Raw genomic sequence first — 27,008 nt, forward strand, 5'->3', positions numbered from 1 at the left:
CATAGACACAATTTTTTTAACAAGCATTTGAATTTTGAGATTTAAAAATTATTTTGTATAAAATTTATAAAATGTTCAATTTTCATAGCTAAGGATGGAAAATTTAAAACAAGGTTCCATGTAAATAGGTTATATATAAATTACTTTATTCAAAATAATATAATATAATCAAATATACTTAGTAGTATAATATCATAGGCTGACTGGCCGTTTTCGCTCAAAATCGTTTTTCTTATTCAATGATATTATAAATACTTGTAACTTAGGTACCCATAGCAGAGTGACTCCACGTCCCACCTTTTTCACTTTAAAGTATTTAAAAATTAGCCTAAATTATTTTTTTAATATTTAACGTACTATTGCTTTCGGTAGCGTAGACATGATTTCTGAAGGGGGGGATCAAAAAAAATAAAATGACTTAGCTAAATGGGAGGGGAAATTTGGAAAATCCCCCAACCTCTCAAGACTTTTTACTTAGGTAGTAAAATATTTAACAATAATGAACAATGTTTATAATTTGTATTGACTCAAAATTCACATCAAACACAATAATATGGAAGATTATCTACTCCAAAGCCAATGGTAGGGGATCTGACCCCCACGTTACCCCTTAGTATACGCCACTGTCCACTAATGTGTGTATCGATGTGTCCATCAGTTGTATCGACTATCCAGTAGTATCAGCCTTCGACTTACTGCGAACACAAATATGTAGGTATAAATTATAAATAGATATGTATTGTTAAAGGATTGTATAACTTAATTATATAGGTACCTACACAATAATAAAATATTATTTGGGAAGTAAGATATATAGTATGTTATATATACATAATCGTACAAGCTATAAAATGGTGGGAGTTCACTATCTAGTACTATATAGAAATCTGTGCCTCATTCTATTAGTTTTCATGATTGTAACCTCAAATCACAAATTTCTATATATTATATATTATATAGTGAAGTATAAGAGTCTGTCGTCTGTGCCTCAAATATAATTCCCGTGTGATAAGGTGTGCATATCCATTCTTCTTTTACCTATGCTCACGATCGGCGTGTACAACTCACAGTAAGTTACTCAACACTCGTACTACCACAGAACAAACACTGTCATATTCTTACTCTATGCACTGTCTACAGTCCACGATTTAAGATAGTATCACTATATGTCTATATTATATGAAATTCATATTATATTCTGTGATAGTATTTTGTAGTCGTGTGAGATGCGTAGCCGTGGCGGTCAGACTGCGCCATCTGTGATTTGTGTACAAATAACGATCACAATATGAGTGTAGATAACAGACAACTGATTTAAATATTTAATATTATTATTTATTACACATTGCTAGTAAAAATATCAAAGTACCGGAGTGAAAATTCGTTATTTCAGCGTCGGACGTTCAGTCACAGAATAGGTTTCGTTAACGGTTAACACTTGACGTTGTACACTGTCTCAAGTGTCCAATGTCGACTACTTGAATGATGCGAATCGTCATTGGACGAAGAATCACACTAAGTTTTCCTCCATGTCAAAGTGCAACGTGACCACCGATGCGGTTTAGCTGACAAATATTTTCACAATTCATACAACATTAAACATATTTTTAAGGCCCGTGAAATGACGAGTTAACGTTCACTCAATTCCATCTGGCTTCCACCATGTATCTGACCAATATGAGATTACTGAAGGTATTCTCGTCGTATAAGTTTCGCTTTTGTATTGCATTTATTGTTGTGCTCAGTTTTTGGCAAATATTCAGGGCCATAACAAACAGCAATAAACAGGTAAACTAATGAATATGAATAAATATTATTATAATAATTTAATTTTTTTTGCACATACCTAGTCAATGTTAATTCTTATGTTATTTGTTTCTCCCGTTAACACAATAAATTCTCCACACTGTTTAATCACTGTTTGAATTGCAACTTCAATAGACACTATTATAGTTGCATTAAACTTAACACAATGTTGGACGTTTTAATATTTTCATAACTACTGTGTTTTAACGATAACTAAGTATTTTGCATATAATACCTACCTTTGTAATTTTCAGAAACTAATTCATTCTTCACGTGATCTAAACCATGACACCTCTTTAGTGGCTAAGAGTGTAAAAGATATGAAATATCTTCCAGTTGGTGTATACTATGAAGCATTGTGTCCAGATTCAAGAAATTTTATACTTCAGCATTTAGTTCCGTCTTTTAATAAAGCACCAAACAGTTTTGATATTGAATTTGTTCCTTATGGAAAAGCCAAGGTAATCATTGAACGGTAATTTACTAATATGGTTCATATTTTGTAACAATATAAATAATAAAAAAAAAACTCTTAAAATGTGAAAAACCATAAAAAAAAGTATTTATTATTAAGTGTTATTGTTATAACAAAAAATAATATTCAACGAAATAAGAATGACGGCCTATGACTGTGAGAGTGTGGACTGATGTAAAATCTACCTGTCTAGAACATATTTTAAAAGTTGGCTCTATAGATAGTATAGGCACTTTGATAAACTCTTAATAAATTAATTAGTTCTGACAAGTACTTCATCTATACCATTGTATATCAACAATAAAAAAGCATACACATTTAGATATTTCATAGTATTAACTATTACCAACCAGTTATTTTAAACATAACATCAAAAATGTGTTATCAACACAAATATTTATTCATTTTTACTGTAAATACCTACAAAATTATTTTGATGATTAATGAATTAATAGTTCAACACAAAATATCAAAAAAAAAAGAAAAAACTGTAAATATTATGTTTATTCATTAGCATATAAATTAAATAAAAGACATTTGCTTTCAAATCCGAACCATATTGAATAGTAAAAAAAATATTATTCTGTATTGTAAAATAGTTTAATGTAAATTAATAAATAATAATGTAATAATATAATATAAAGTGATTGTATATTTATTATTTAGACACACGAAAATGCTGATGGCTCAATAATATTTGCTTGTCAACACGGACCAGTAGAATGTCATGCAAATAAAATTCATTCATGTGCTACTCAACATATAAAAGATAAAGAAGTTTTGGTCAAATATGTATCGTGCATGATTGATAATAACTATGATCCAGAAATGATCGGAATGCTTGTAAGTAAAATATAAATTAAATGTTAATGTTTGATAAAAAATATAAATAAATAAATTATAAAATGTCTTTTTTAGTGTGCCAAAAAATACAATGTTAATTGGAATAAAATTTATACTTGTTCAGAAGGAAAAGAAGGTGAACTATTATTAAAACTAAATGGTGAAGCAACAGACAAACTGTGGCCTCAAGTTTCGTTCATCCCAACAATTTTGATTAACCATGTAATTATTTTTATTTTATTAAACAATTATGTTGGTTGCTGATAAACATTTATATTATTTGTCATTAGGAACAACCCAGACAAGCTTCTGTCTTGAAAGATTTTTGGGGTGTCGCTTGCAGTTATTTTCCTCCAGTAAGTCCTTTAAAATATAAAATATTCATCTAATTACAATTGCAAATTTTATCATTTTTAAAATAAAATACAGTGGATTCCGTCTAGTGTGGGCACCAGGTCCTGTTAATACGGGCATAATGGTCTGGTCCCAATTCCAATATATACTTACTAACTAGTTATGGTTTATATGGTCAACCGCTTAATGTAAGCAGAGTTTGGTCCCAACGTGTCCACATTAAGTGGAGTCCACTGTATTTAAACGATTACTTATTGTTGTTTAGCTCTATAAATTATAATATAAATATTTTTTTTAGGAATCAAAGCCTGCTGCTTGTTAAATATTGATAATCAACAGTTTTTTTTATTGACAATGAAGGTAAACAATATTGTATTAAAAGTGATTAACTTATTATAAGAGAATTTTGTGATATTTAAATTAAACTTTATACTTTTTTATTGTTAATTTTTATTTGTTGTAACCATAATGGAAAAATTATATATATGTGTACTGTATAACATAAGCATTATAAACTAAGTAAACCATACAAATTACAATTAAAACTACATTGTATTAAAGTATTAAACATTATAATTATAATTTGCTTATACTTTTTCCATACGTATTATGTATACTATAACATGTATTTTCTGTGCTACACTAATTTTCTGTGTAGTTAATTAAATAATAATATACTAATTGTTTTCTTCTAATTCTACTTTTTTTTTTATTTATTATTATAATTTTAAATAATTATAGTAATATTATAAAACTTCACATTATAATATTTGTAAAAAAAAATCTAATTCATAATTTTTTATCAGTATGGTTACCCCTATGACAAATTATTTAATTTAATTTAATTTTTATTAAATTATATAGGTATCATCACAGCATTTTGATACGCATCCTCCGCTATTTACTTCACCTAAATCATAGTTCTCCACTTCTTATTGGCTGTCAATTATATACATACATATATAACATAGAACAAAATAAACCAATGACAAGTGGAGAACTACGATATAGGCGGGAGGTGAAGAAGATGCGTATCTACTGCGCAAAACTAGTACAACTGTGATGATACCTATATCATTTGTCATGGTTATCCCTATCTAAAAAAATTATTTATAAATTTAACATTTTGGAAAAATAGTTAACTAGCTAATATGATTAAATTTTAAATATTGGTTGGTATTGAATTAAATTATATAAAACAAATTCACTGAAGAGTTTAATGCATTAGATTATGTATTATAATCTAAGTTTTTTTTATTAGTATATTTTATAACTGGGTACTATAATAGAATAGGTACATAATTAAGTATGTGTTTTTTCCACATAATATCCATTTCAGTCCTTAAAAGTTGTAGTGACGCTGTAATTGTGCTATGCCTCGGGATACATGTAGTTGGTCCTCAGTATAGGTTTTAAAACATGTATGAGTTTTGCATTTAATTTTTTTAGTTGAGATATAATAACTGTTCACACATTTTTTTATTTTTTTAACAATATGTTTTTTCAAACCTTTTTAACTAAATGTACACATATGCATAACAATAACATTATTGAATTCATATTTCATAGAGGTATACAAATGCCAATACACTTGTGAGATGAAACTATATAATTTTTGTTTAATAAATATTTTTATCAATTATAACCTTATTAATATACTTGACATTGACTATCAATACAGATTCCACCATTTGAGTATATACCAGTGTGACAGATATTTACACATTATAATTTTTACTAAATGCTTTGCATACGAATAATTAATATAATACTTAATATTGATACTTTATTGGACATTGAGCAATGCTGTGTATATTTATTATAATACTTCTATAATGCAAAAAATAAATATTAACTGTATATAATATTTTAAATATATGAAATATATTATAATAGTTTCAAACTCCAAATATGTTAGAACATAATATTATTTGTATCCAAATATAATATTAAACCTAAGCATAGTGCTTAATATGTAGTTTATACAGTGCTGTCACTTGTAATGGACTTAAACAGGGTATTTAACATGTTTAATTTTAATATTTTATACTCAATTAATCATTACAATGTTCAAGTATAAGTACTTTGAATTATTAAATAAAAATATATTACCATTAAATAAACATTTTTGTGTGGTCAACAAATATTTTATTATTTAAATTAAGGAGCTCCTCTGTTAATTAAACTAAATTAGTTAAACATAAATTTTCTATAAAAATTGGACATTCATTTGACAATTATTTTCTTTGAGCAGCTTGTGAATATGATTGCACAAGCACACACCCTGATTTGTATGTTTCCCTAATTTATTTATATTTGGAATATGCATAGGCAATCAATATAAATGTAGGCTGGCAATATTAGTTAATTACTATTCCCTGACAAATATGTATATTATAATGCGATACCTGTTACCGTGGAATATTCTGTGCTGTTTCTTTGTATTTCAATTTCATATATATATATTTATTTGGATAGATACCACTTCACTGTTAGTCTTTTAAAGTCTGATTAAATTTATATTCAAAATATTCACATATTTAAATATTATAATAACAATACTTTTATTTTTTATAATACAAACATTATAAACTGATTAAATGTCAAGATTAAGTAGGTGGGTGATACTTAAACATGTTCGTGTTATTTGTGTTTACTTTGTCGCAATGCTGAAAAAAATGGAGTTTTAAAAATACTATTCCTAAAAATTAAAAAATTAAAATATCAGTGTATGGTTTTTACTTGTTTATGAAATAATGCTTATAGAAGACGCTGAAGAAAAACAAAAAGTTTAATCTTAACGCTGACCAAATTATAGTGCATTTATTAACAAGCTACATGACGCCAATTGGCGTCATCCGCAGTGAACGTATTTAGATAAAATTAGTATTACCTATTAATATTTATTTTTATAACTTATTTTAATCTTTATGTATATATATATATATAGTATAGTATAGTATAATGACTTTTTTGTTATATAAATATGTTCATCTAAGTTTATACTAAAGTATAATTTTAATGGTATATGAAAAATGAATAACATATTTTTATGCCACTTGTGCGACTGAACACCCCCAATTTTCATCAAATCCTTAAGCTAGGTGCAGTACATATAATAACTTACTATAGTTAACATAAACATTTAAAATTCTTTTGAAAACAAACATATTTAATATTTGAATTAGGAAACAATGCAATTAAATAATAGTTAGCTCTCATGTAAAATGTGTATGTATAGCACCCATTATTTTAGATATTATTAATCATACATTTTTTAAATATAAACTATAGTATATACTTAAAAGTAATAAATCATATTTTGTAAAAACTTAAATAATAATACAATACAATTTTTAAACTTCTTATTTGAACGTTTTGGCAACAAAAAATTATAAATATAATCAGAAACACATATAGTTGGTAATTTATTTATATATATATATATATTTGTATTTAAGTCTTGAAGTCTACAAATTATGTATATTGTGTATAATTATGTATGATATTATGTATTATATGAATATAATTAGATGATTGTGATAATGTTAGATAATATTGACAATGAAATTAATAATAAATATTTACTATAGTTTCCTAAAATATTTCTACATAATATTAAAGTTCCTCTACTTTGAACTCAGTTGCAGTTAATTATGATAAACATTTAGTTATAGTAAATTGTTCACGTTAACATACATGATACAAACATAGGTAAATATATAGGGATTAGAATGATTAGATATTTAAATATCGTGTAATATATAGGTATCCCATTATTTGTAATACGTTAAAATATTTATTGGTTGTAACTTAGGTATGAATATTGAATAGTGAAATATTGTGATCAGAGCTGTCACAAGGGGTGTACAGGAAGTGCGACCTGTATGGTCTCGCACATTTTTATTGGGCTAGGGGGTAGGGGCCTTGCTTTTATAAATTGCACAGGGCCCCATAAATCATGGGCTAGCACTGATTGTGGTATTATATAGATAAGTTTAATTTTTTTTTTTATAATCCTTTTATATTTTAACATGCTATATCAATGAATAAATATTATCTTTTTTAAATAAAAAATGCATTATTTTGTAATTCAAAACATTGTGGTTGTAATATTTTCTAGAAGTTAAGCCCAACCACTGTACGACAAGAAACATTTAATCTACTATAATATTAAATAGTATAAGTAATTAGTGATACTTACATTGACTTATTTAATAATTATTAATTGCTAATGTAAGGTACATTAATTGTTCAATATTCTATGACAATATGTTAAGTTAAACCATAATATTTTTGTGAGTAAAAATTAGTTGAAATAGATAAATATATAAATACATTCAAATAATATATATTATTTAATATTTTGATAGGTAAGTATATTCTATGATATTATAAAAAATTATGAGTTGTAGTTTTGTTTAATATTCATTATTCCGTTATTCAGATAAATGGATATAATATTTTAGTTTTTCTTTTATTATTCATTATTATTAATAATAATTAGATAATAATATATAATATGTTGCTTTACACACAATAAAACAATTTTAATCAAAAAATATTTTGTTTTATCTAACTATATAATATTACCTATTGAAATTATTATTATTATTGTTTTTATTTTTGTAAAATTAATAATTGATTACTTACAGTGTCAGTCCATTGAAATATATTACCCTTACATTATAATCATTCATCACATTCCAAATATTTATAAACTAAAAGTACAATTATTAATAAAAGTATTAGGAAAATAATTAAAAATAGAGCTGGCCGGCTGGGTAGGTGAGTATAGTTGCAGTAGAGTAAATTTTTATTTTACATGATACATTTGGGTTTTATTAACTTAATAAATAAATTCTATAATAAAGAATCTTTACTCTATTGAAATTTGAAACCTATAAGCCATAATACCTAATCAATTGACAGTTTTACTAAAAACTAAATACTAGATTGATTTTTGTTCATCAGATCTTAAATATTCTTCAAAAATGTATAATAATAAATGATTGTATAGTTTTTTATTTTTATTCAACGGTTAGAATTTATGAATTATCTAATAAATTTTACACTTATCCAACTTCGTCAGGGTTAGAAAACATTAGCATATGGTAGGTACCTATAGGGCGGTACGTATTTTATTGTTTTATGAATAAACTGTTTGTAACTTAAACAATTTTTTTATAAATTAAACATTTTTTTAAAAACCATTTTGTATAATTTGCGGACTAACATACTAAATAGGTTTGGAAAATTTTTAAATATTTTTAGAAATTTATTTTTCAGTTTAGTGGACGGAGAAACGTCTACGTAGATATTTTTGATTTATAATAGGTATTGAGTCGGTATTTTTGAACTGGAACCCAATATTTGGTATATTGTTTAAAATAAAACATACCAATAATATGATTGATTTTTAAATTAGGTAGGTATCATTAGCTGTAATGTAATTCGTGTATGTCAAATATTTATAGTATAGGTAGGTACTTAATCGATATTATCTATGTATAATAATTAAATAATGTATACTGAGATAAGTTAATTAAACTTAAAAAATTGACTGGATAAAATTTGCATATTATATAATTATGTAATAATAAACGGTAGATACGCTTGATAGCTTAATAAAATAAATTCATAACAATATATTGGAGACAACATCCATATTGTGTATAGGTACTGGACCACAATTAATATTCAAAACATTAATACTGATTATCCCATCTTTGGTCGATACGTTATATAATTTATATAATACTATAATATAATATAATATATTATAATAGGTAACTCAATCGTAAAATAATAATTATGATAAACAACAATAAATTATTTAAAAATAAAAGGAATATTGGTATTATTAATAGGGACGTGGATACTCTTAAAATATAGAATACCGAGATGTCTGACAACCAAAAATAAATAAAAATATTATCAATAATACACACAAACGTCTTGTTCACTATATTATATAGGTAGTGGTTTTTTTTTTTTTTATAAGATCGACGCTTCTTCGTCCGGTATGTTCGTCAGATACGGATCGCTGTCCCAATAATATCGCGGAGATCCTTCCGACACGCAGAGCTGTTGTTCCAGAGGTTCGGTGCCCTCCACCCAGTACATAACGTAAAAATTGCACATTTCGTCGTCGCTCGTCGCGCTGTGAACGAATCAAATATACAACCACCGGAGGATTAACCACAGTCACTGGATTATAATATAATATTATAGGTATTTAATGAGTCGTGTCGTTCTTACCCAATTTTTGTAACGGTGTCTCGCCTGCTTTCCATTGTGCACCTGGCAGCCTATAGACAATACACATTATTATACCGAACGTTCAAATTATATATATATGAAATAGAGGTATAGACTATATTGTAGTTATATTATCGCCTAGCGGTAATTGGTATCTAACGGTACTATTGCTGTGGTAATGCATGGTATGATATTATTATGAAGTTCAATTAATCATCTAAAGATCCGAAATTCCTACGGTAATATATTTTTAAGCCTAATAAATGATTATAATATAATCGTTTAATCGCTTTCAGATTATTATAATAAATCAAAACTTGTGCGTAAACTGAAATGTTTAATAGGTACTATACAGCAATACTTATAGTTTGTATACAATTATTCGAAATCGTATTATTGAATCTTAACAATTTGCACCACATGGTGGTTATAGGTACATATAGTAAAGCACACGAATAGGAAATCGACTTTCGAAAACTACTAACCAATATATCACCAGACTCGACGGTAATATTGTTCTCTATTGGGTAAAACATTTGTGGAGTCATAGGGTCTCTTTTTCCTAGCAGATCCCATTTTTGTACATCTTTGTTGATATTCTTTACTCTGTAACCGGCTACAACTTTACCTATTAAAAGTAAAAAGTCGACAGTTATTGTTGTGATGTAGGTAGGTTTTAAGTATTTTTAACATAGACATAAAACGTGTACCAAGCACACGTAGTGTAACACATACCAAGTTCGTGGGTGTGGACCCTGTACGCAAACGGATGTATGACTTTCCCTATCTCGTAGAGAGGGCACGATGTTTCCATGTGTTCGATCGCATTCGGAGGGATTCTTCCGTTTGTAGCTAGTAAGTATACTCCGGCTTGTTTGTCTAATCTGCAAGAAAAAAATAAAAAAAATATACTAGCAGTTAACTTTAAAAAAATATAATTAAAAATTATAGGAGGGACTATAAATATTAATTAGTATTATTTAGCTATAGGTCTTTAGCAATAAACACCCAATGCCAAGTGGTATTTGGTACTTCATGAATCATGATTCATAAATTATAGTTAGTAGTTATATTATATTGTGCCTTTAGGAACGACTTTTTTTCATTTACATTGAGAGTTCAAATTATGACAAGATTCGTCAAAATCACGAAAAATTGCAAATTATTTTGTAGTTAAAAATGTATAAAATGTTCGATTTTTATGTAGGTAGCTAAGGGCAAAATAATATTGATTACAAGGTCCCGTTTAAGTATAGTTCATATTTCTAAAATAAATAAACACAATTTTTTTTTTATTAAATATTTCATTTTCTAATCTAGACGAATTAGATGGGTATTTAAACAAAGAATAACGATTTTAGTTATTTTGTCGTAAATATTATTCTTAGGGATTTGAAACTCTTCCGTAGATTATTGTATATTTTTATGTACCTACACTCAATGTCACAATGGCCTGATTAATAATATTATATGCTATTGCTTATTTATACACCACGAAACGTATTCACACCGTTTTCAACTGTAAGTCTTTTCCGACTCAAAAGTTAATAACAATAATAGGTATGTCGTTCAGATGTGTTATAAAAGATTTCAATGGACGTAAAAGAAAATATTCGATTATCTTACTGTTGTTCTGTGTAGTGCAAATATATCCCAGAGTTGTCCGTTTCGTCATCTGTAAAGTAAATAAATTGTACACGAAAATTAGTTGTTATAGTAACGATCAACGTGGCATTACGGTGCCGTATAAATGTATAATTAAGGCCAAATGTCTGAGATTTTAAACATTTAGGTTAAATTGTATAGGTACTCTCATCAGTGGCGTGCTCGGCTTTTTGGTCGGGGAGGGGGTATGAGTTTTTGACTATTACCACGTTGTATAGCGCTAAATATACATTCATTGCTTTATCATATATTTTATACGACAAAAATAATACAAGGGGCCAGGGGGTCACCCTCTCCCCCCACGCCACTGGTACTCATGATACTCAACTATGGCTGAGTAATATAAATGAAATTCGAGAGATTTTAACTCTGTTCCGCGCGTCGTATTTATAATGCAACTAACCTTTAAACATCCTGTGGTAGTGAACCTGTAATACTAAATAATTGATCTGGGAATCGCCACCGACTTTAAACCCAACACCATTTGGAAGTTTCAAAGTTGGTGCATCGCGAGCCCATGCGTACATTATCTGAAAAAATTATAAAGTATATTATTAAGTTGGTATTTGGGAAAATATTCAGTGAAAATAATGAATACGAACATTAGATCCTGATTTGCATGGATTGGAATGCATGTACGACTTATGTTTACTCGATGCCATTTGCATTTCTCCACAATTCCTTAAAAATTAAAAAATAAATTATTGTTGTTGATAATTATAGTAATAGTTTAAACAAGCTCGGAGGACGTTGTTATTACCAAACGGGATCTTCGCTTCCGGGCTCCGAACACCCATAAAGTAACATATGATGTGATGTATGACCATGTGCTTTTGGCTCGAAACCGACTAAAAAAAAAATTAATAAAATTGATTGTACTGCAGTTACATTGCGCAACAGGTAAATGAAACATATAATATAATGACTTTGACATTTTTTAGCAACAGAAAATTATTTTCCGAAATAGATTCAATTAAAAAAATAATTAATATGATATATCATATATGTACCAATGTATAGGGATTAGGTGCATATTGGCATCCGACATATACCTATATGGTAACTTATAGATATAAACAATAAACGTAAATGCAGAATAGTTAATAATACCAATATTAACTAATAAAGAAATACGAGTACTTTATTTCATGCGAACAAGTAAAATTAAATAAAACTATTATTGTTTTTTTGTTAAAATTATTACACTTACCAATAAAGTAAGACTTGCTTGGGTCTATTCTAATAGGAGTGCACAAATACAAGTCCATCTGCAAAAATATAAATAATTTTTAATTTGTCATATTTATTAAATCTTCAATAATAAAATAAGTAAATGAACGTTTTAATAACTCATAGATACTATTTTAAATTATCAAATCGTTTAATAATTTTTAAACCTTACTTATTATTATTATATTTGTATTATATTGCCGATATAAATACATAATAATTGAAAATAAATGTACAATGTATAATTTATATTTTTATATACAAAATAATAAATTTGGGCCACTATAATTATTTTATCTGAATTATATATACCTAGGTTATTGAGTTTAATAATTTAACTTACAATTGTAATAATTATTATACATCAATAATTCTACTCATTGTTGACATAATAATATATAAACATACATAATATATTATACTATGTATGTTTATAATCACATGTTTTCGACATCTACTAGTTAATACAATATTATGAGGGTGTCCTTCGTCCGAGTAAAAAATATGTACAAATGTACAATATAACAGTCAGTACCTAGATATACTGTTTACACCTATTATAATACGACGCACGTCTATGTATATACTATCGTCATGAGGGTATATAACAAGATATTACATGTACCGAGACATAAACACAGTGTTTACTGTAATGTTTTGTCGTTATAGCTTTTTACTCGATACAGAACATAAATTAATACACCTATCGTTGAATATTTTATAGGTTATTCGTTTTTGAGTTCTAACATTTATATTTAAAAAGTTAAATAAATTGGTATCGGTTACTACGCCAAGTTTTATGTAAAAAAATATTCTCTACACCAGTTCACACCGAGGTAACAATAAAAAAATGCGAATAGGTAATACCGTTATGTTCTGGTTTTGAAGTCTTGAATTTAAATTAGTCGGAGAATCTATATTCAAGAATCTGTGACATTCGACGACGATCAGTCGTCACGCCCGGAACGAGGAAGTACAAAATATAAATTATAAACACTTAAAATGTCTTAGTATAAATATAATACGTCTTTGTATAGCGTTACTTGGAATTATATTTTTGAAAGGATGTTTGTTTTTTTTCAAATGTTTGAAAACGAATTATATTCAAGTGGGTATAATATATAGTGGACAGTGGTAAACGTCAATATTTACAATAATATTACAAAAAATAAATCGACACAGAAGTAATAATGCGATAAATTAGACGTATATATTATAACACTGTAAAACCTCATTTTAAAAATAAATGCAACGCAATACAAATATTGAATTATTCCAGGCACACGTATCTCATGTAGAAAATAGTTCTAAACAATCTAAACCTGGTTAGGTCTATCTAAAAAAAGGTCAATATTCGGTTAAAATCGCGGTGGCATTATATTTTATCTATCATCGTTGTTTTGCTGTTTGTGTGATTTTCCCTGAGATAACTGCAGAGCAATTTGAAATAATCGTTTGGAGGTTTTACTATCGCTATTCAGTTTGATATTTATTGAGGCCCAGAGGACACATTAAACTTTTAGAGCTTTTATATTGATGCTAAAAGTGAAAGTATTGACGTACAGTTGATAACCGTTTTTACTTTTTTTCGTAGTCCGAGCACTCCAACAACAGCTGTTTGAGCTCTTACTCGTACGACTTTTTTTTATTTATACGTCAAGCTAAAGTAAACTATTAGTAGGTATATTGAATACCTAATGATCACTATATTATGATAGCCTACTATTATTTTTGGCATTGTCGTAAACGCCGATAAATTTAGACGTACCTACACAAATGAATGAACAAATAATGTTATAAGTATTCGGGGCCTAGCGTGGCTCGGTGGTTGGCCTGTCGGCTATCACTAACGTGTTCTGTGTTCAAAGTTCACCCCGTCGTTTGTTCCCAGATGGGTGACCACCTGTGTTTTTAGTGATGAATCCTCACCCCACATAGGGTGTTCCTAAACCTACCGTAATCCCTTTACAGAATTCTAATGTGGTCATATAGTGATGCCGATGCTTAAGAGTTAAGATCAATAAAAAATAAAAAATAAAATTATAAGCACTTAAAAATAGCATTCAATAGTGATCGTTTATACCTAGTATACTCCTAGCATATTCTTTATTATCCTAAAATTTGACCTAATTAAATCGTACTTATTGACTATGGATCAAATCATACTAATATTGTTATTTTAATACGTAAATGTTATCTTCACTTAGTTTTGACAAATTTATTTGTATATGTTGTTACTTAGTTTAGTGAATAATACAGTTTATGATTTGTTTTGAATTTTACTTATTACCTATGATGGTTTCCTTAACCTAGGTTTTAAATAATAAAACCTTTTTATATAGAAACCAATCTCAAAGCTATAATTAATGACAAACGTAGCATGCTTGGTACTCGAGATTTTCCACTTCGAAGAAAATGTATGTATTTATTAATAATATACCTATTGGGAATTAGGTAGTTTTTACAAAGCGTTACTCAAAATCGGTTAGAAAATAAAAATATCAGTCCAAAAACATATTTATGTTAATATTTCTTATTGGTACATAATTTAATTTATACATATCTTAAAAGCCTAATACAACATTGGGCATATAATAATATTATAATATATATTATAGCTATAAACGTATTACTGGTAATAATATATTAATATTTGCACTTTAGCATTTGCGTGCATATTATATTATAATATAATGGTAATTATTACTTGTATTCGCGAAAACATTGCATATAATATTATGCATAATATACGATATACCAATAATATATTATTATGTAGGTTAAAAGTTAAGTTTAGCGGAGTACTATTGTGATTTAAACGAAAATGGACATATTATGATAAGTCATCACTCGCAGGCTGCATATAGGTACACTGAAACGCTATATAGTCCCGTCGAATCCTAAATAATATCCATTTGCCGTTAAATTTCACTTGAGCGCTCTTCTACAACATTATGCAGATCAGTGCCAAGTGGATGGCAAATGGGGTAAGTGCCATAGGGTGGCAAAAGTCGTAACATTCTTAAGGGTGGCAAATGTTTAGACAATATGTATGTTTAATAGAGGTGCCAAATAGTATTGCCCTGGCGTGACAATGAAAGTTATAGAACGACATTGATATTATGTATCTGTTTGAAAATACGAAAAATTTGTTATACTCAGGTAACTCAATATAAGGGTTGCTGGTATCAGTGTATCACTGAACAGTTTTCCTCCTCAAAAGTATAGCATTATTCATTTTTATTGAACATATTAAAAATGTAACTTATTTTCTTATTCTGCTAAAGCGCAGACTATATAATAATAATATACAACACGGATAGTAAAATATAAATATTTAAAAACAAACTTTATAAATTATAATGTAGGTATGCATGTCTGACGCAATACGATCGTTATTGTGCCATTCATTGAATATCGTCTGATATCAGCGCATAATATATAATATTATGTAGGTATAAACAATTGCAGCGCGACAGTATATAATAATATAATAGGTAGGTATATATACAGCCACACAGACACAGACCAATGTATATTTTATTAGATGGATAACTATTATTGTGATATTGTATATAATATTATGTTTGATGTGAAATCAGTGCACAACATTTAATAGTAGCTATATAGTTACCAATATAAATCTCAGATAGAGCCCGAGAAGGTCACTGGTCGTACAACACATAATTCAGCATGCTTCTATACTCTACTAGATATTTTTCATCTTCAAGGAAAATTGAGAATTCGTAGATAAGTTTTTGGGTATAATGCAGTTAAATCTATCTATCAATTATTCAGTAGCAATGTAACGTGCTAAATTTTGTAAGGAATTCAACTTAATTATTTTGTTTTTATTGTTGCGATTTGCGTTTCTATGGCGGATAAATTTGGCGTTACATAAATCGGCCTGGCGAATATCGGTTGGAAAAAAAATAATTGTTTTCCAGCCCAAAACATAAATATTATAATACGCTAATTTGCATATTTTATAATTTTTATTATCATTATGCTTTTTTAAGTTCAACCCTATCTTAGCATAGGTATACTTAGGGCGCCTATTGAGGGGTGCAAGGAGGTGACATAATATCAACCCCCTAGACCAATGTGAAATGATGGCAATTTTTTGTAATTGTAAATAATAAACTATTTTTACTGATAAATTATAATACACGACATATTAAATAGGTACATTGTTTATTTATGTTGTGTATTTATTTTCTGTTATTTAATAAAATCAATTTAGTAGGCTCTTAGTTATTTTTTTATGATATTGTCACCCCCCCTAGGTTCTGATTGAAGGGCGCCCAGGCACCATTGATATATATACATATATATTGGGTATATACCATGACAACATGCACATTGTACACTGTACCTAAATTTATGTAGACATGAGAAAGTACCTATATATGGTTAATGGCTATATGCCTATATAGCAAGGATGGAAAACGTTTTTAAACGGAAAAAACAAAAAACGAAAACATTTAATGAAACGAAAACAATTAATAAAACAAAAACAAAAAACAACTGAAAAACGATAACAAAAAATCCCAAAAACCGAAAAAAATTTTAACACGTAATCAAAAACGAAAATAAATTATAGTATTATACATTATATTCATACCACAAAAAAAAATTTCACTTAAGTCTTTACTTTTTAATTTACCAATTATGCACTTTTAAAATTTAAAAACATTTTAATTTGAAATCAGAAATTTTTAATTTTTAATTTTTATATAGGTAAATTATAATTTTGAATTAAAATTTAAATATTTAGAATAATTAATTTTAATCTTTAACGTTTAAGTGCATTTCTATATTGCGTGTTACTATTATAAAAAAATAAAAACAATATTATCAAAAACGTTATTTAGAAAAAATAGGAAAATAACGTTTTTAAAAACGTTAATCAAAAACGTAATAATCAAAAACGTTTAAAAACGTTAAACAAAAACGATATTTTTAAATCAATAAGTAAAAACGAAAACGAAAAAATTAAAAACGTTTTCCATCCCTGCTATATAGCATGGAAATAACTTTTGGGGGATATTTAAAACCGAAATATTGAATAGCTTGAATGAAATAGAATTTAAATACAAATTAATATATTTAAAAAAGATTTCAAATCCTCTTAAATAGGTTCCTATACTGACTGACTATTGACTTTTCAATGGGTACACTAGACCGAAATTTATATTTAATTTCATACCATAATACTTTTTAAATTGAGTGGAGACAAAGAAAACAGACCAAAAATAAGGTTTTCCATAGACGTATACTAATTACTAGGGCATTTTTAGTATTCACTATTTTTAATATAAAATCCCAAACGTATCTAATCTATAATCGTATTTCAACACAATATGATAATATAAATTACGACAATATAATATGGGTAGGTAATATATCTATATGGTATTAATGTATTGTAAATTATAAATTATAATATAAATATGCGAGTCACCATGAAAATACGGATGAGATGGATCGTACTAAATTAACCTATAGATACGCTGAACTGCTGAAGTCGAATCGTACAGGTTCCCGGTCACACGCTTCAGCTATACATAATAGAATGTACCTATATTATATATTATATTGTATTATTGTATAATATTATAATATATTCGTGCCACAACGTATTTTATCTATGTACTTATATACTATATATATATACACCTATATATACAGAGTGACTGAGTGTGACAGAAACTCCAGACAAATAAAATAACTTTTCTTCTAAATTCTAATCAAAATTTAGACATTATTTTTTAAAAATAATTTTTAGATGATTGCGCTATAAGTACAGTATAAAATATTTTTTTTTAATACGGAAAATAATCTTTTTTAATTTTACTACAATTTGCTTGCAAAAATTCGAAATTGCCTGCAATTTGTAAATCTAATTTTTAGACAAATTTTGATGGTAAAAACGTTTATTTAAGTAAGGTAGCTTATTTTGTAAAATTTTTTAAAATATCAATATAGATGGTAAATAATAAAATTTATATTAATATTCGGAGTAAATTCATTTGAAACGTAATATTATTTTTCTACATTTCTGGACGAGTATATTTCTTGAGTTATTTATTGTCCATAACATTTTCTTAATTTGTATCACACGTTTAACTAGTTACAATTTTTTTTTTTTTTTTGTTATTTCTCAGGTGTTTCAGGTTTTTGTTACACTCTGTATACAATATATATATATTATAATATTATTCACCATGAATGGCAATGGAAGTGTGCGATGGTCGGACTGCGTGCAGCGTGTCACGCGTAAGCCCGGAGCACCTACAATGCGGGACCCCCTCTCATCATCACTGTCTATGCTATAGTAATATTATCGTCCCATAATAATTGACGTACAACGGTGAAAAAATAATTACGTAGGTAACAAAGCTGACCGCAAAACTATCCGACGGTGCGACGAAAATAATGCTTGTAGAAACAAAACACGGCGCAACTAGTTTTAATCGAACGAACACCTTATTTACTCTGATCTACACTAATAATTATGTAGGTAGCGGCTAAAACTTATAAGTTCTCTAAATATAGAACGTTTATCATAATATTATATTATCGACTTTGTTGATATAGTAAAATTAACTATATTATTATATGGCACGAAAAATAAATCGCGTGGGCAGACATGGCATGGGACGCTTCCCCACCCCCTCTAAAAACTCACCCAACAAGGCACCACCAACTCTGTTTTATTTTTTTTATACAGATTGTAAATAGTGCAGCAGATGAGCAATAATCCTGCAACAATATTATATAATATATTAATTTAATATAATTATAATATATTCTGTTGTGTTACTGCTGGAGAACAACCGAGTGCGGTCGTCGAAAAATGCGTAACCCACGTACATCAAAAACGAGGTGTCATAAAAATATTTAGATCCGTCGCCAGAAAACCGAACTATATCGTCGATGCTACTTAAAAGGACGCGTTACCCATGCGTCTGCTGTATTCGTAGTCTTGCAAGGCATCATATAAGTTATAGTAAATTTTCGTTAACTGTATAATTTCAACAGTGCGCTGTAAGTTTCGTTATTAAAGTGAATTGACCTATTATAAGACTTTTAGGAAAGAACATTATCTGTGCTTGAGCGTCAGCAATATTTTCGAAATTTTAATTTTCAAACAAGAAATGACCTATAATATGAGATATAATATTATATAATAATATTATATATTTTTTAAACTTTTAACTTTTCTAGTTTATTATTTGTGTTATTAATTTATTCAGTTAACATTTTAGATTAAGAGCGGAATGATGAATGTATTGATTTTACAATGATGTGTGTTTTTTTTTGTGTCTGTCATCACCTTTTGGGACAGTAAAAATGCTTCGATTTTTTTCAAACCGTATCTTTTCTAGTAGTAAGGTGAATCTAGTTGGTACTTTAACGGGTCAAAAGTAAACAATTCCGAATAGTTTTGAAAAGCATAAAAAAAACAAACAAACAATTAAGGAAAAACTGAGATTTTTACGAAAAACCAGTTTCTGAAAAAAATTAATTTGCTTATTAGTGTATAACTTTAAAAAAATAAGAATATACATGAAATTTTCACTGAAAGTTAATAATTATCAATTTCTATGCACCACAACATTTTTGAAATATTACAATTCTTTTTGAGTTATTTATAGGCTTGTTGAGTTTTATTAGTTTTTTTTTTTAACTATATTGTCGATACCTACACAATTTTCGGTCGGCCAGAAAACTTGAAATGTAATGCAACGTTCCTCATAAGTTAAGAATTAAAAAAAAAGTTGAGCGTAAATCCACGATAAATTTTCATGAGCGTCTGAAGTTAAAATGTCGTCAAAATTCGTCAAAATCACTAAAATTGAAAATTATTTCGAGTTAGAAATTCATAACAATTTATATATCCAAATCTCAGCTTTGAAAATGTTATATAAGATTCCCCTTGTGTTTTTCTACATTCAACAAAAAAAAAGTTTACCGGAAAGTCAAATTAATTTTTTATGAGCTTGTGAAGCTAGACATTGGATATTAACAAATTCTCATACAATGATTTCTCGTTTTTCATAAACTAATAATCATAGGCAATTGAAATGTTCATAAAATGTTTATTTTATAAATATTTTGACTATTTTTAAGTTATTTGTAGACATTTTAAATTTTTTTAGTCTTTTATAATATAAATGTTTATACAATTTATTCGTTGCGTCAAAAGCTTGAAAATTTAATACAACGTTCTTTATAGTCATAAATTGTTATATTAGCTGTTAAAAATATTAAAGATACACAGTTTCGTTTTTTTTTTATAAGCATCTAAAGTTATAATTTTGACAAAGGTTAAACGTCCCGGTAAATGTTTTAGTAGGTACATCAAAATACCAGGGCACTTTACGGCTTAAAAATATTGTAGCTTGAAGGAAATAAACTTTTTTTAACTGAGTTAAGTTAATTTTATTTTCATTAACTTGTCTAACCTTGAGAAATAGTTATGTGAAATATTACAAATCAAAAATACTCGCATCTCCCATGAAAATTAAAATATCGAATAGAAATGACGCTCAAGCACAGGTGGTACCTAATGTTCTTACAATCTTACCTAAATGTTTTGATAATAGATCAAGTCACTTACATTTCCACATCAAAACCAACAGCACGCCATTGAGACTAGTGAACGAAAATTTGCTATGTCGTGTGTGTGTAAGACGGAGACATCAAAAGCGTGGGTGGCATCCTCGTAACAGTATATTGGGCGCATGTAAACTCCGCCACAAGAACCTTTTTTTAGTGTAAACTCCGCCAGGAAAATAAAACAGGTAAAATTGAGTTCATGTAAACTCCGCCAGTGACAAAAATCAGGTAAAATTGAGTTTATGTAAACTCCGCCAGTGAAAAAAATGAAGTAACAGTATACACTATACAATTAATATAATAAGCAGATTATTATTAAACAAAAAAATAATAATTTTATAGCAATTATTATCCTTGTTAATTAAGTATATGTATACCAAAGTATATACAAATTTAAAAATAAAAATAATAAATGTTCGAACAAATCATACAAATTGCAATGGTCAGTATGATGTTAACAAATAATGATAGACAATTGTGATAACTAATAATCAAAAAATAATATGTAGATATATTATATTATTATGACATAATAATATGTTATAATAGGTAATTATAATATTTTGAACTGTAAACTAAAATTATGAGATACAATTAATAGATATTCAAACCATTAAGTCAAATATAAATCAACTATTATAACTATTTAGTATTTATAGCTTTTTCTAACACAATTTCATTTTAATTTGGAATTTTTGAGTTTACTTACTAGAAAAATATCATTTAGTTTTATATAAGGAAGGCCTAATTAATACTGGCGGAATTTCCATATACCCATTACAGGTAAGAAAATAAAACTGGCGGAGTTTACATTAAACCTTTTCATTACCTTTTTAACGAACCGTTATTCTGGCGGAGCTTACAATCGCCCAGTATATTATGTCTAATATTGATAGATTTCGTTAATTTTTATATTACTGATAGATGTTAGATTACTCGGTCATATATTATAATTGTTGTACTTCTATAACAGGTTACAGGTGTTACAATATTATGTAAGGTCACGTCTCGTATATAAAGGCGGCTAATTTTCGCCAACTGTCGTAACTGCATTATGACCGTATTGAAGTGCGTCATATCAATATAGCATTATGTATTATAGAGGTATGTCTCATAATTCGTAAACATATTTATATATTATTATAGTTTACAATCACAAAATGACATACTTACCTCGAGCTTATATTATATGACATTATTATTCATAATACCGAATTATTATTTCTAGTTATGGATTTGGATTATGAAATCCAACTCATACATTTCCAGTTAGTTTAACGAGATATTCATTGTTATTTGTTGTAAGTAGGTAAGTATCTATAAAATATACAATAGGTACCAAATTAGCAGCTGGAACTTTTTCTTACGTTTTTTAACCTTATCTCTAGCTAATTCCTTGTGTTCGTATATTTTGGATACGACTTGATGGATGGTTTTAAGAATAGTATTTTGTCGATTTTACGTTCTCTTTCTACTTCTTAGTTCATATTTACGTGTTATGTACTTATGTCGAAATGATTGTCTCGATTGTTGTTCATAATAATAGAATATAATTATTTATTTACGATTGTTTTTCGCTAATAATTATTGTTTTTGTGATTGCAACAATTTATTGTAAATGCTCACTCGACACCGTCGTATGGCTACTCACCTTTTTGGGCCGGACGTTGGGCATAAGCAGCGAGTACTTGTCCACTTGGTACGACTCGGCGGACGGCCATATGGTAGCGAAGACCATCACCACTACCAGCGAGACCAAAGACCCCGAGTGCGCGACCGACTGCATGACGCTGCTGCGGCAGTTGCTTCGACGTACGGGCGTGACCGGTGCGCGCGCGACAGCAAAATACCGCCGCGAAGACCGGTTGTCCGCGGACGACTGCGGAGGTCGGTGACGACGACGAAACGCGTGATTCCTGTAACTACCGCGTACTGATCCGCTGCTCGCCTAGTAGGAGACGGTGACCGCGCGAATCATGTGCGCACGCCGGCAATCACCTATACCACATCACCGCCAAGAGCACCGGCGGCGAAACGCTGGTGATTATTATATTATTATTCAGCGTGTATTTAACAATATTATCATAATATTATAGTTGCAGACTGTTTTCTATAATATTATTATTATTATGGTGCTATAAAAACGGAGGTCACGACGAAACGGTACCGTGACAATAATATTACAGTACCTACACAGTACACGCGAACACGAACCGTTGTTGTGATGAAAAAAAAATATTTTGTTCGTTATATTTTGGCGCGCACTCCAGCCGCACTATATAACACTCGGGGGCCAACGCACCTGAACCGCGACGACCGGTGTACGGGCGAGGACTATAATATAGAAACCTCTCTCGCGCGCGCGCGTATGTCCGTGAGTGTGAGTGCGCGTCCGTGTGTAATTATTTCCTCGGTACACCTACCGCGCGCGTCGGCGGTCCCCACTTGACTCGTCCACCACCACCAACGCCAACGCCAACGCCACCGCATGAGCCCGTCCGTGTGAAGAGGAGACGCGCAACATGCTCCGTCCACCAGCGGCGACCCCGCTGATGTGGCGACGTTACCACCCGCTATCGATTTTCCCGGTCCCGCGAATCCAACAGTTGTGCGTGGGCGCCATTCCCTCCGACCTACTACCCCTTGCGGCCCGTGCGAACCGAGAGTGAGATAGCGCCACCGCCGCCCCGTCATCCCCCGCCCTACACCCACGACCCACTGACCGCACCCCCACACCCATCAGCATCTTTCATCTGCAGCCCACGCGACGGGTGCGCTCTCTGCAGATCAGCCCTCCGATGACCCGAATCCATGTAACAATATGGTACATACGCATATGAGTATTTGCGCGGAATAGCTGACCACGTTTGAGTCCCGTTCGAGCCGAGACGTTCTGCAGGTTGGTTTCTTGCGCGAACGGTGACGCGTTCTCGTGCAGGTGGTTCCGTCGACGAGGAGTAACTGTAAGTAAAATCGTCTGACCGAATTTCCACTTGACTTTAACTGTTTCGATCGTATTTCATATTATTTGTGTCCATCATTTACCCCGCCCCCCACCCCCGCGATTTTACCACGTTCAACCCACCGTTGACGCCACCACTGCCGCGTATAAACAATATAATATATTACGATTATAATGTGCAGCAAATTCGAGTGCGCATCATATATTGTTACAAAATGTTTTAAGTCAAGTCCGACACATTACAATAGTTGTACATTTGTGTGCATATCATGTACTGTTCGTATCACATTGTATTCGTTCATAATATTATATTGTTTGAGAATATCAAAAAATATTATGATTTTAAAATTGATCTCATACTCGACAAATACGATCTGAAATCCCAAATTTAATGTGATAGCATAATATATGAATAATATTGTTGTAGGCCTACAAAACCGAATTCTATATTATATTATAAATGTATATAAAAACCGGAACGCTATACTTTCCTTCATCTGCATAACCGTAGGTATATATATATTTTAACAGCGAGCATAATACATTATACGCATTAGTGTTATACATCGGACCCGTTATAAACCGAAAACCAAAACCAAAATTCCTACATCCCCGCTACCTTCTCACCCTGTCCACTTACTACCGGTATACTGTCTACTTAGATTCGAGATCGTGCGCACGCACACTCTGCAATGGGCCAATGGCATACCAACCAATATAGTGTTTGACGCGATTTGCCTACACTCTACTCTTTGAAAAATGTCGATCACTATAATATTTTCAACAGTCGTCTACATAATATTATAATTATAATTATATTACTATCATAGTCGTCGAAATCAGAACTATAATAGAACAATTTTTTTACTCGTCAATAATATAAAGGAAAAAATTGTGTACCGGGTGTGATATATTTTGTATCCTATATATACAGTTCATTTCCTGGGTCACATCATAATATGAATAATGTGAACCTTAGACATATGCGTACAGATGGCTTTTGGAGAGTGTCCAATCGATTATTGTATTCTGTGGTCCATCGTTCAAACATCTGTTTATCTGATGCGCGTGCGGTAATAACCGCGCGATAACCTACAGCGCTAAACCCGAATGAGATTGCGGGAAGGTGACGCAATGCGAACACCCCGGGGGTGGGTGTGTTTCCCCCTACAACAATTTAATAAACCTGCAGGACTCTAAATGATTTTTAAAAAAAAATGATTTGCTTTCCATACGCGCTTCTAATATAATATATTTATCGTTACGGACTTGACCTATCCAATGCTTTAAAAAGTGAACTTCTCACATATTATATTATTATAAAAACGCTAATATTATTACTCAAATGCGAATACCGTAGATACTTGACTTTTTTACCAAATATTTTTTTGAGATGACTCTTTTTGAGCTATATTTCAATTTTTTTTTATTATAAAAATAAATTGTTGCTATTTCAAAAAGTTTAAAAATGTAATGGATGATTCCTCATAAGCTATTATAATAGCAGTTCAAAAATATACATAGGCACAATTTTTTTGTGTTACGCTTGCACTGAAAGTTTATAGCTTTCGATGATGATTGAAGCATTGGAAAGCGACCTTTTTCCCTCCAGCGGGCAGTAAAGTGGGAATCCCAAAAAGTGCCAAGGGGTAAAATGAAATCCCCAAAAGTGCTGGGCGTATGGCACAGTGGCGTATACAAGAATTGACGTGGGGGTCATATCCCCTCCCATTGACTTTGGAGTGGATAATCTTCCATATTGTGTTTGATGTGAATTTTGAATCAATTCAAATTATATTCATTGTTCCTTATTGTTAAATATTTTTCTACTTAAGTAAAAAATGTTGAGTGGGTGGGGATTTTTCCAATTTTCCCCTCCCATTTAGCTAAGTCCTTTTATTTTTTTCGATCATCCCCCCTTCAGAAATCATGTCTACGCCACTGCGCGTATCCCCTGCACAACCAGATACTGAAATCTATGCCACAGTGCTTACAAAACATAAGCTTTCGGTTAAATCTTATATTCATATTATTATAACCTCCTTGCATGACGCGTAAACATTTTTATTTTAATGAAATTGATTTCGTAAAATAGTCTGATCGTTGCATAGAATATCCCTGCACAGTACGCATTACCTGTACCTTCACCCGCGACTGAAATAACTCACTTCCCGACCTTACCATACAATATACTTTATTATTTCATAAGCATTTTAAGTTCAAATTTTGACAACACTCATAAAATTACGAACATTTGTAGATTATTTTATAGATAAAAATGTGTAAAATATTCAATTTTTATATCAAATGATTGAAAATTTAAAGCAAAGTTTCTCGTAAGTAGTTCAAATCGTAAGCAAAAAATCTAAAAAATATATACCTAAACTAGGTTTTTTTTATAGATATTTCAACTTCAAATTTGTACGAAATTAGATATTTAAACTAAGAATAATATATTAATATACTCATATACCTAACAAATTTAGATATTTTGTTGTACTTACTTAATTTAAAAATATTATTCGTTATATATTATTATTTGGTTAATTCGGTTAACGCCCACGTTGAAGTTTTTAACTATATTATCATATTTTATACACACAAATACACAATAAGATTTTCAAATTCAATGTTTTTGGCAAAAAATAACTCAACCTATATAAAATATATTGTGTTACTACCTATATAATAGTGTGGTAAAAAAAAATTATACTTAAATATAAAGCAAATATATTATCATACAATACCGGGTGATTCTTTTATCAAACAACACTCATTGTTTAAAAA

The 27,008-nt window shown here is 29.5% G+C and overlaps 3 protein-coding genes across 3 annotated transcripts in view; 2 read left to right on the top strand and 1 right to left on the bottom strand.

The window, feature by feature from the left end:
• Positions 1–1,188: 1,188 nt before the first annotated feature.
• LOC100159338 (GILT-like protein 1) lies at positions 1,189–4,041 on the top strand. The gene is made up of 6 exons (XM_029488459.1): positions 1,189–1,788; positions 2,061–2,267; positions 2,948–3,124; positions 3,200–3,346; positions 3,415–3,480; positions 3,777–4,041. Exons 1-6 carry the CDS (start codon positions 1,663–1,665, stop codon positions 3,798–3,800), a joined length of 747 nt encoding a protein of 248 aa, XP_029344319.1. The 5' UTR covers positions 1,189–1,662; the 3' UTR covers positions 3,801–4,041.
• A 5,165-nt stretch (positions 4,042–9,206) lies between these two features.
• On the bottom strand, positions 9,207–23,140 carry LOC100161384 (peptidylglycine alpha-hydroxylating monooxygenase). Its single transcript, NM_001293423.1, is given in 10 exon segments — positions 9,207–9,641; positions 9,740–9,789; positions 10,225–10,367; positions 10,475–10,623; positions 11,366–11,414; positions 11,808–11,934; positions 12,007–12,085; positions 12,165–12,252; positions 12,615–12,672; positions 22,911–23,140. Coding segments are annotated over 10 exon segments (1,044 nt in total). The 5' UTR covers positions 23,046–23,140; the 3' UTR covers positions 9,207–9,475.
• A 902-nt stretch (positions 23,141–24,042) lies between these two features.
• LOC100168925 (kelch-like protein 3) overlaps positions 24,043–27,008 on the top strand; it is an 8,550-nt gene continuing 5,584 nt past the window's right edge. Inside the window, exon 1 of the mRNA XM_001945745.5 lies at positions 24,043–24,222. The gene's annotated coding sequence lies outside the window, so the exon portion shown is untranslated. The remainder of the gene's footprint in view (positions 24,223–27,008) is intronic.

The sequence above is a fragment of the Acyrthosiphon pisum genome, chromosome A1 (genome assembly GCF_005508785.2).
Source record: "Acyrthosiphon pisum isolate AL4f chromosome A1, pea_aphid_22Mar2018_4r6ur, whole genome shotgun sequence".
In the NCBI taxonomy this organism is placed as follows: domain Eukaryota; kingdom Metazoa; phylum Arthropoda; class Insecta; order Hemiptera; family Aphididae; genus Acyrthosiphon; species Acyrthosiphon pisum.

Bases quoted from the DNA above. Each gene is read 5' to 3' on its own strand.
- LOC100159338 (XM_029488459.1), top strand. From the start codon at position 1,663: ATGTATCTGACCAATATGAGATTACTGAAGGTATTCTCGTCGTATAAG. The intron at 3,125-3,199 runs GTAAGTAAAATA...TGTCTTTTTTAG, and splicing joins CAGAAATGATCGGAATGCTT to TGTGCCAAAAAATACAATGT. The intron at 3,481-3,776 runs GTAAGTCCTTTA...TATTTTTTTTAG, and splicing joins CTTGCAGTTATTTTCCTCCA to GAATCAAAGCCTGCTGCTTG.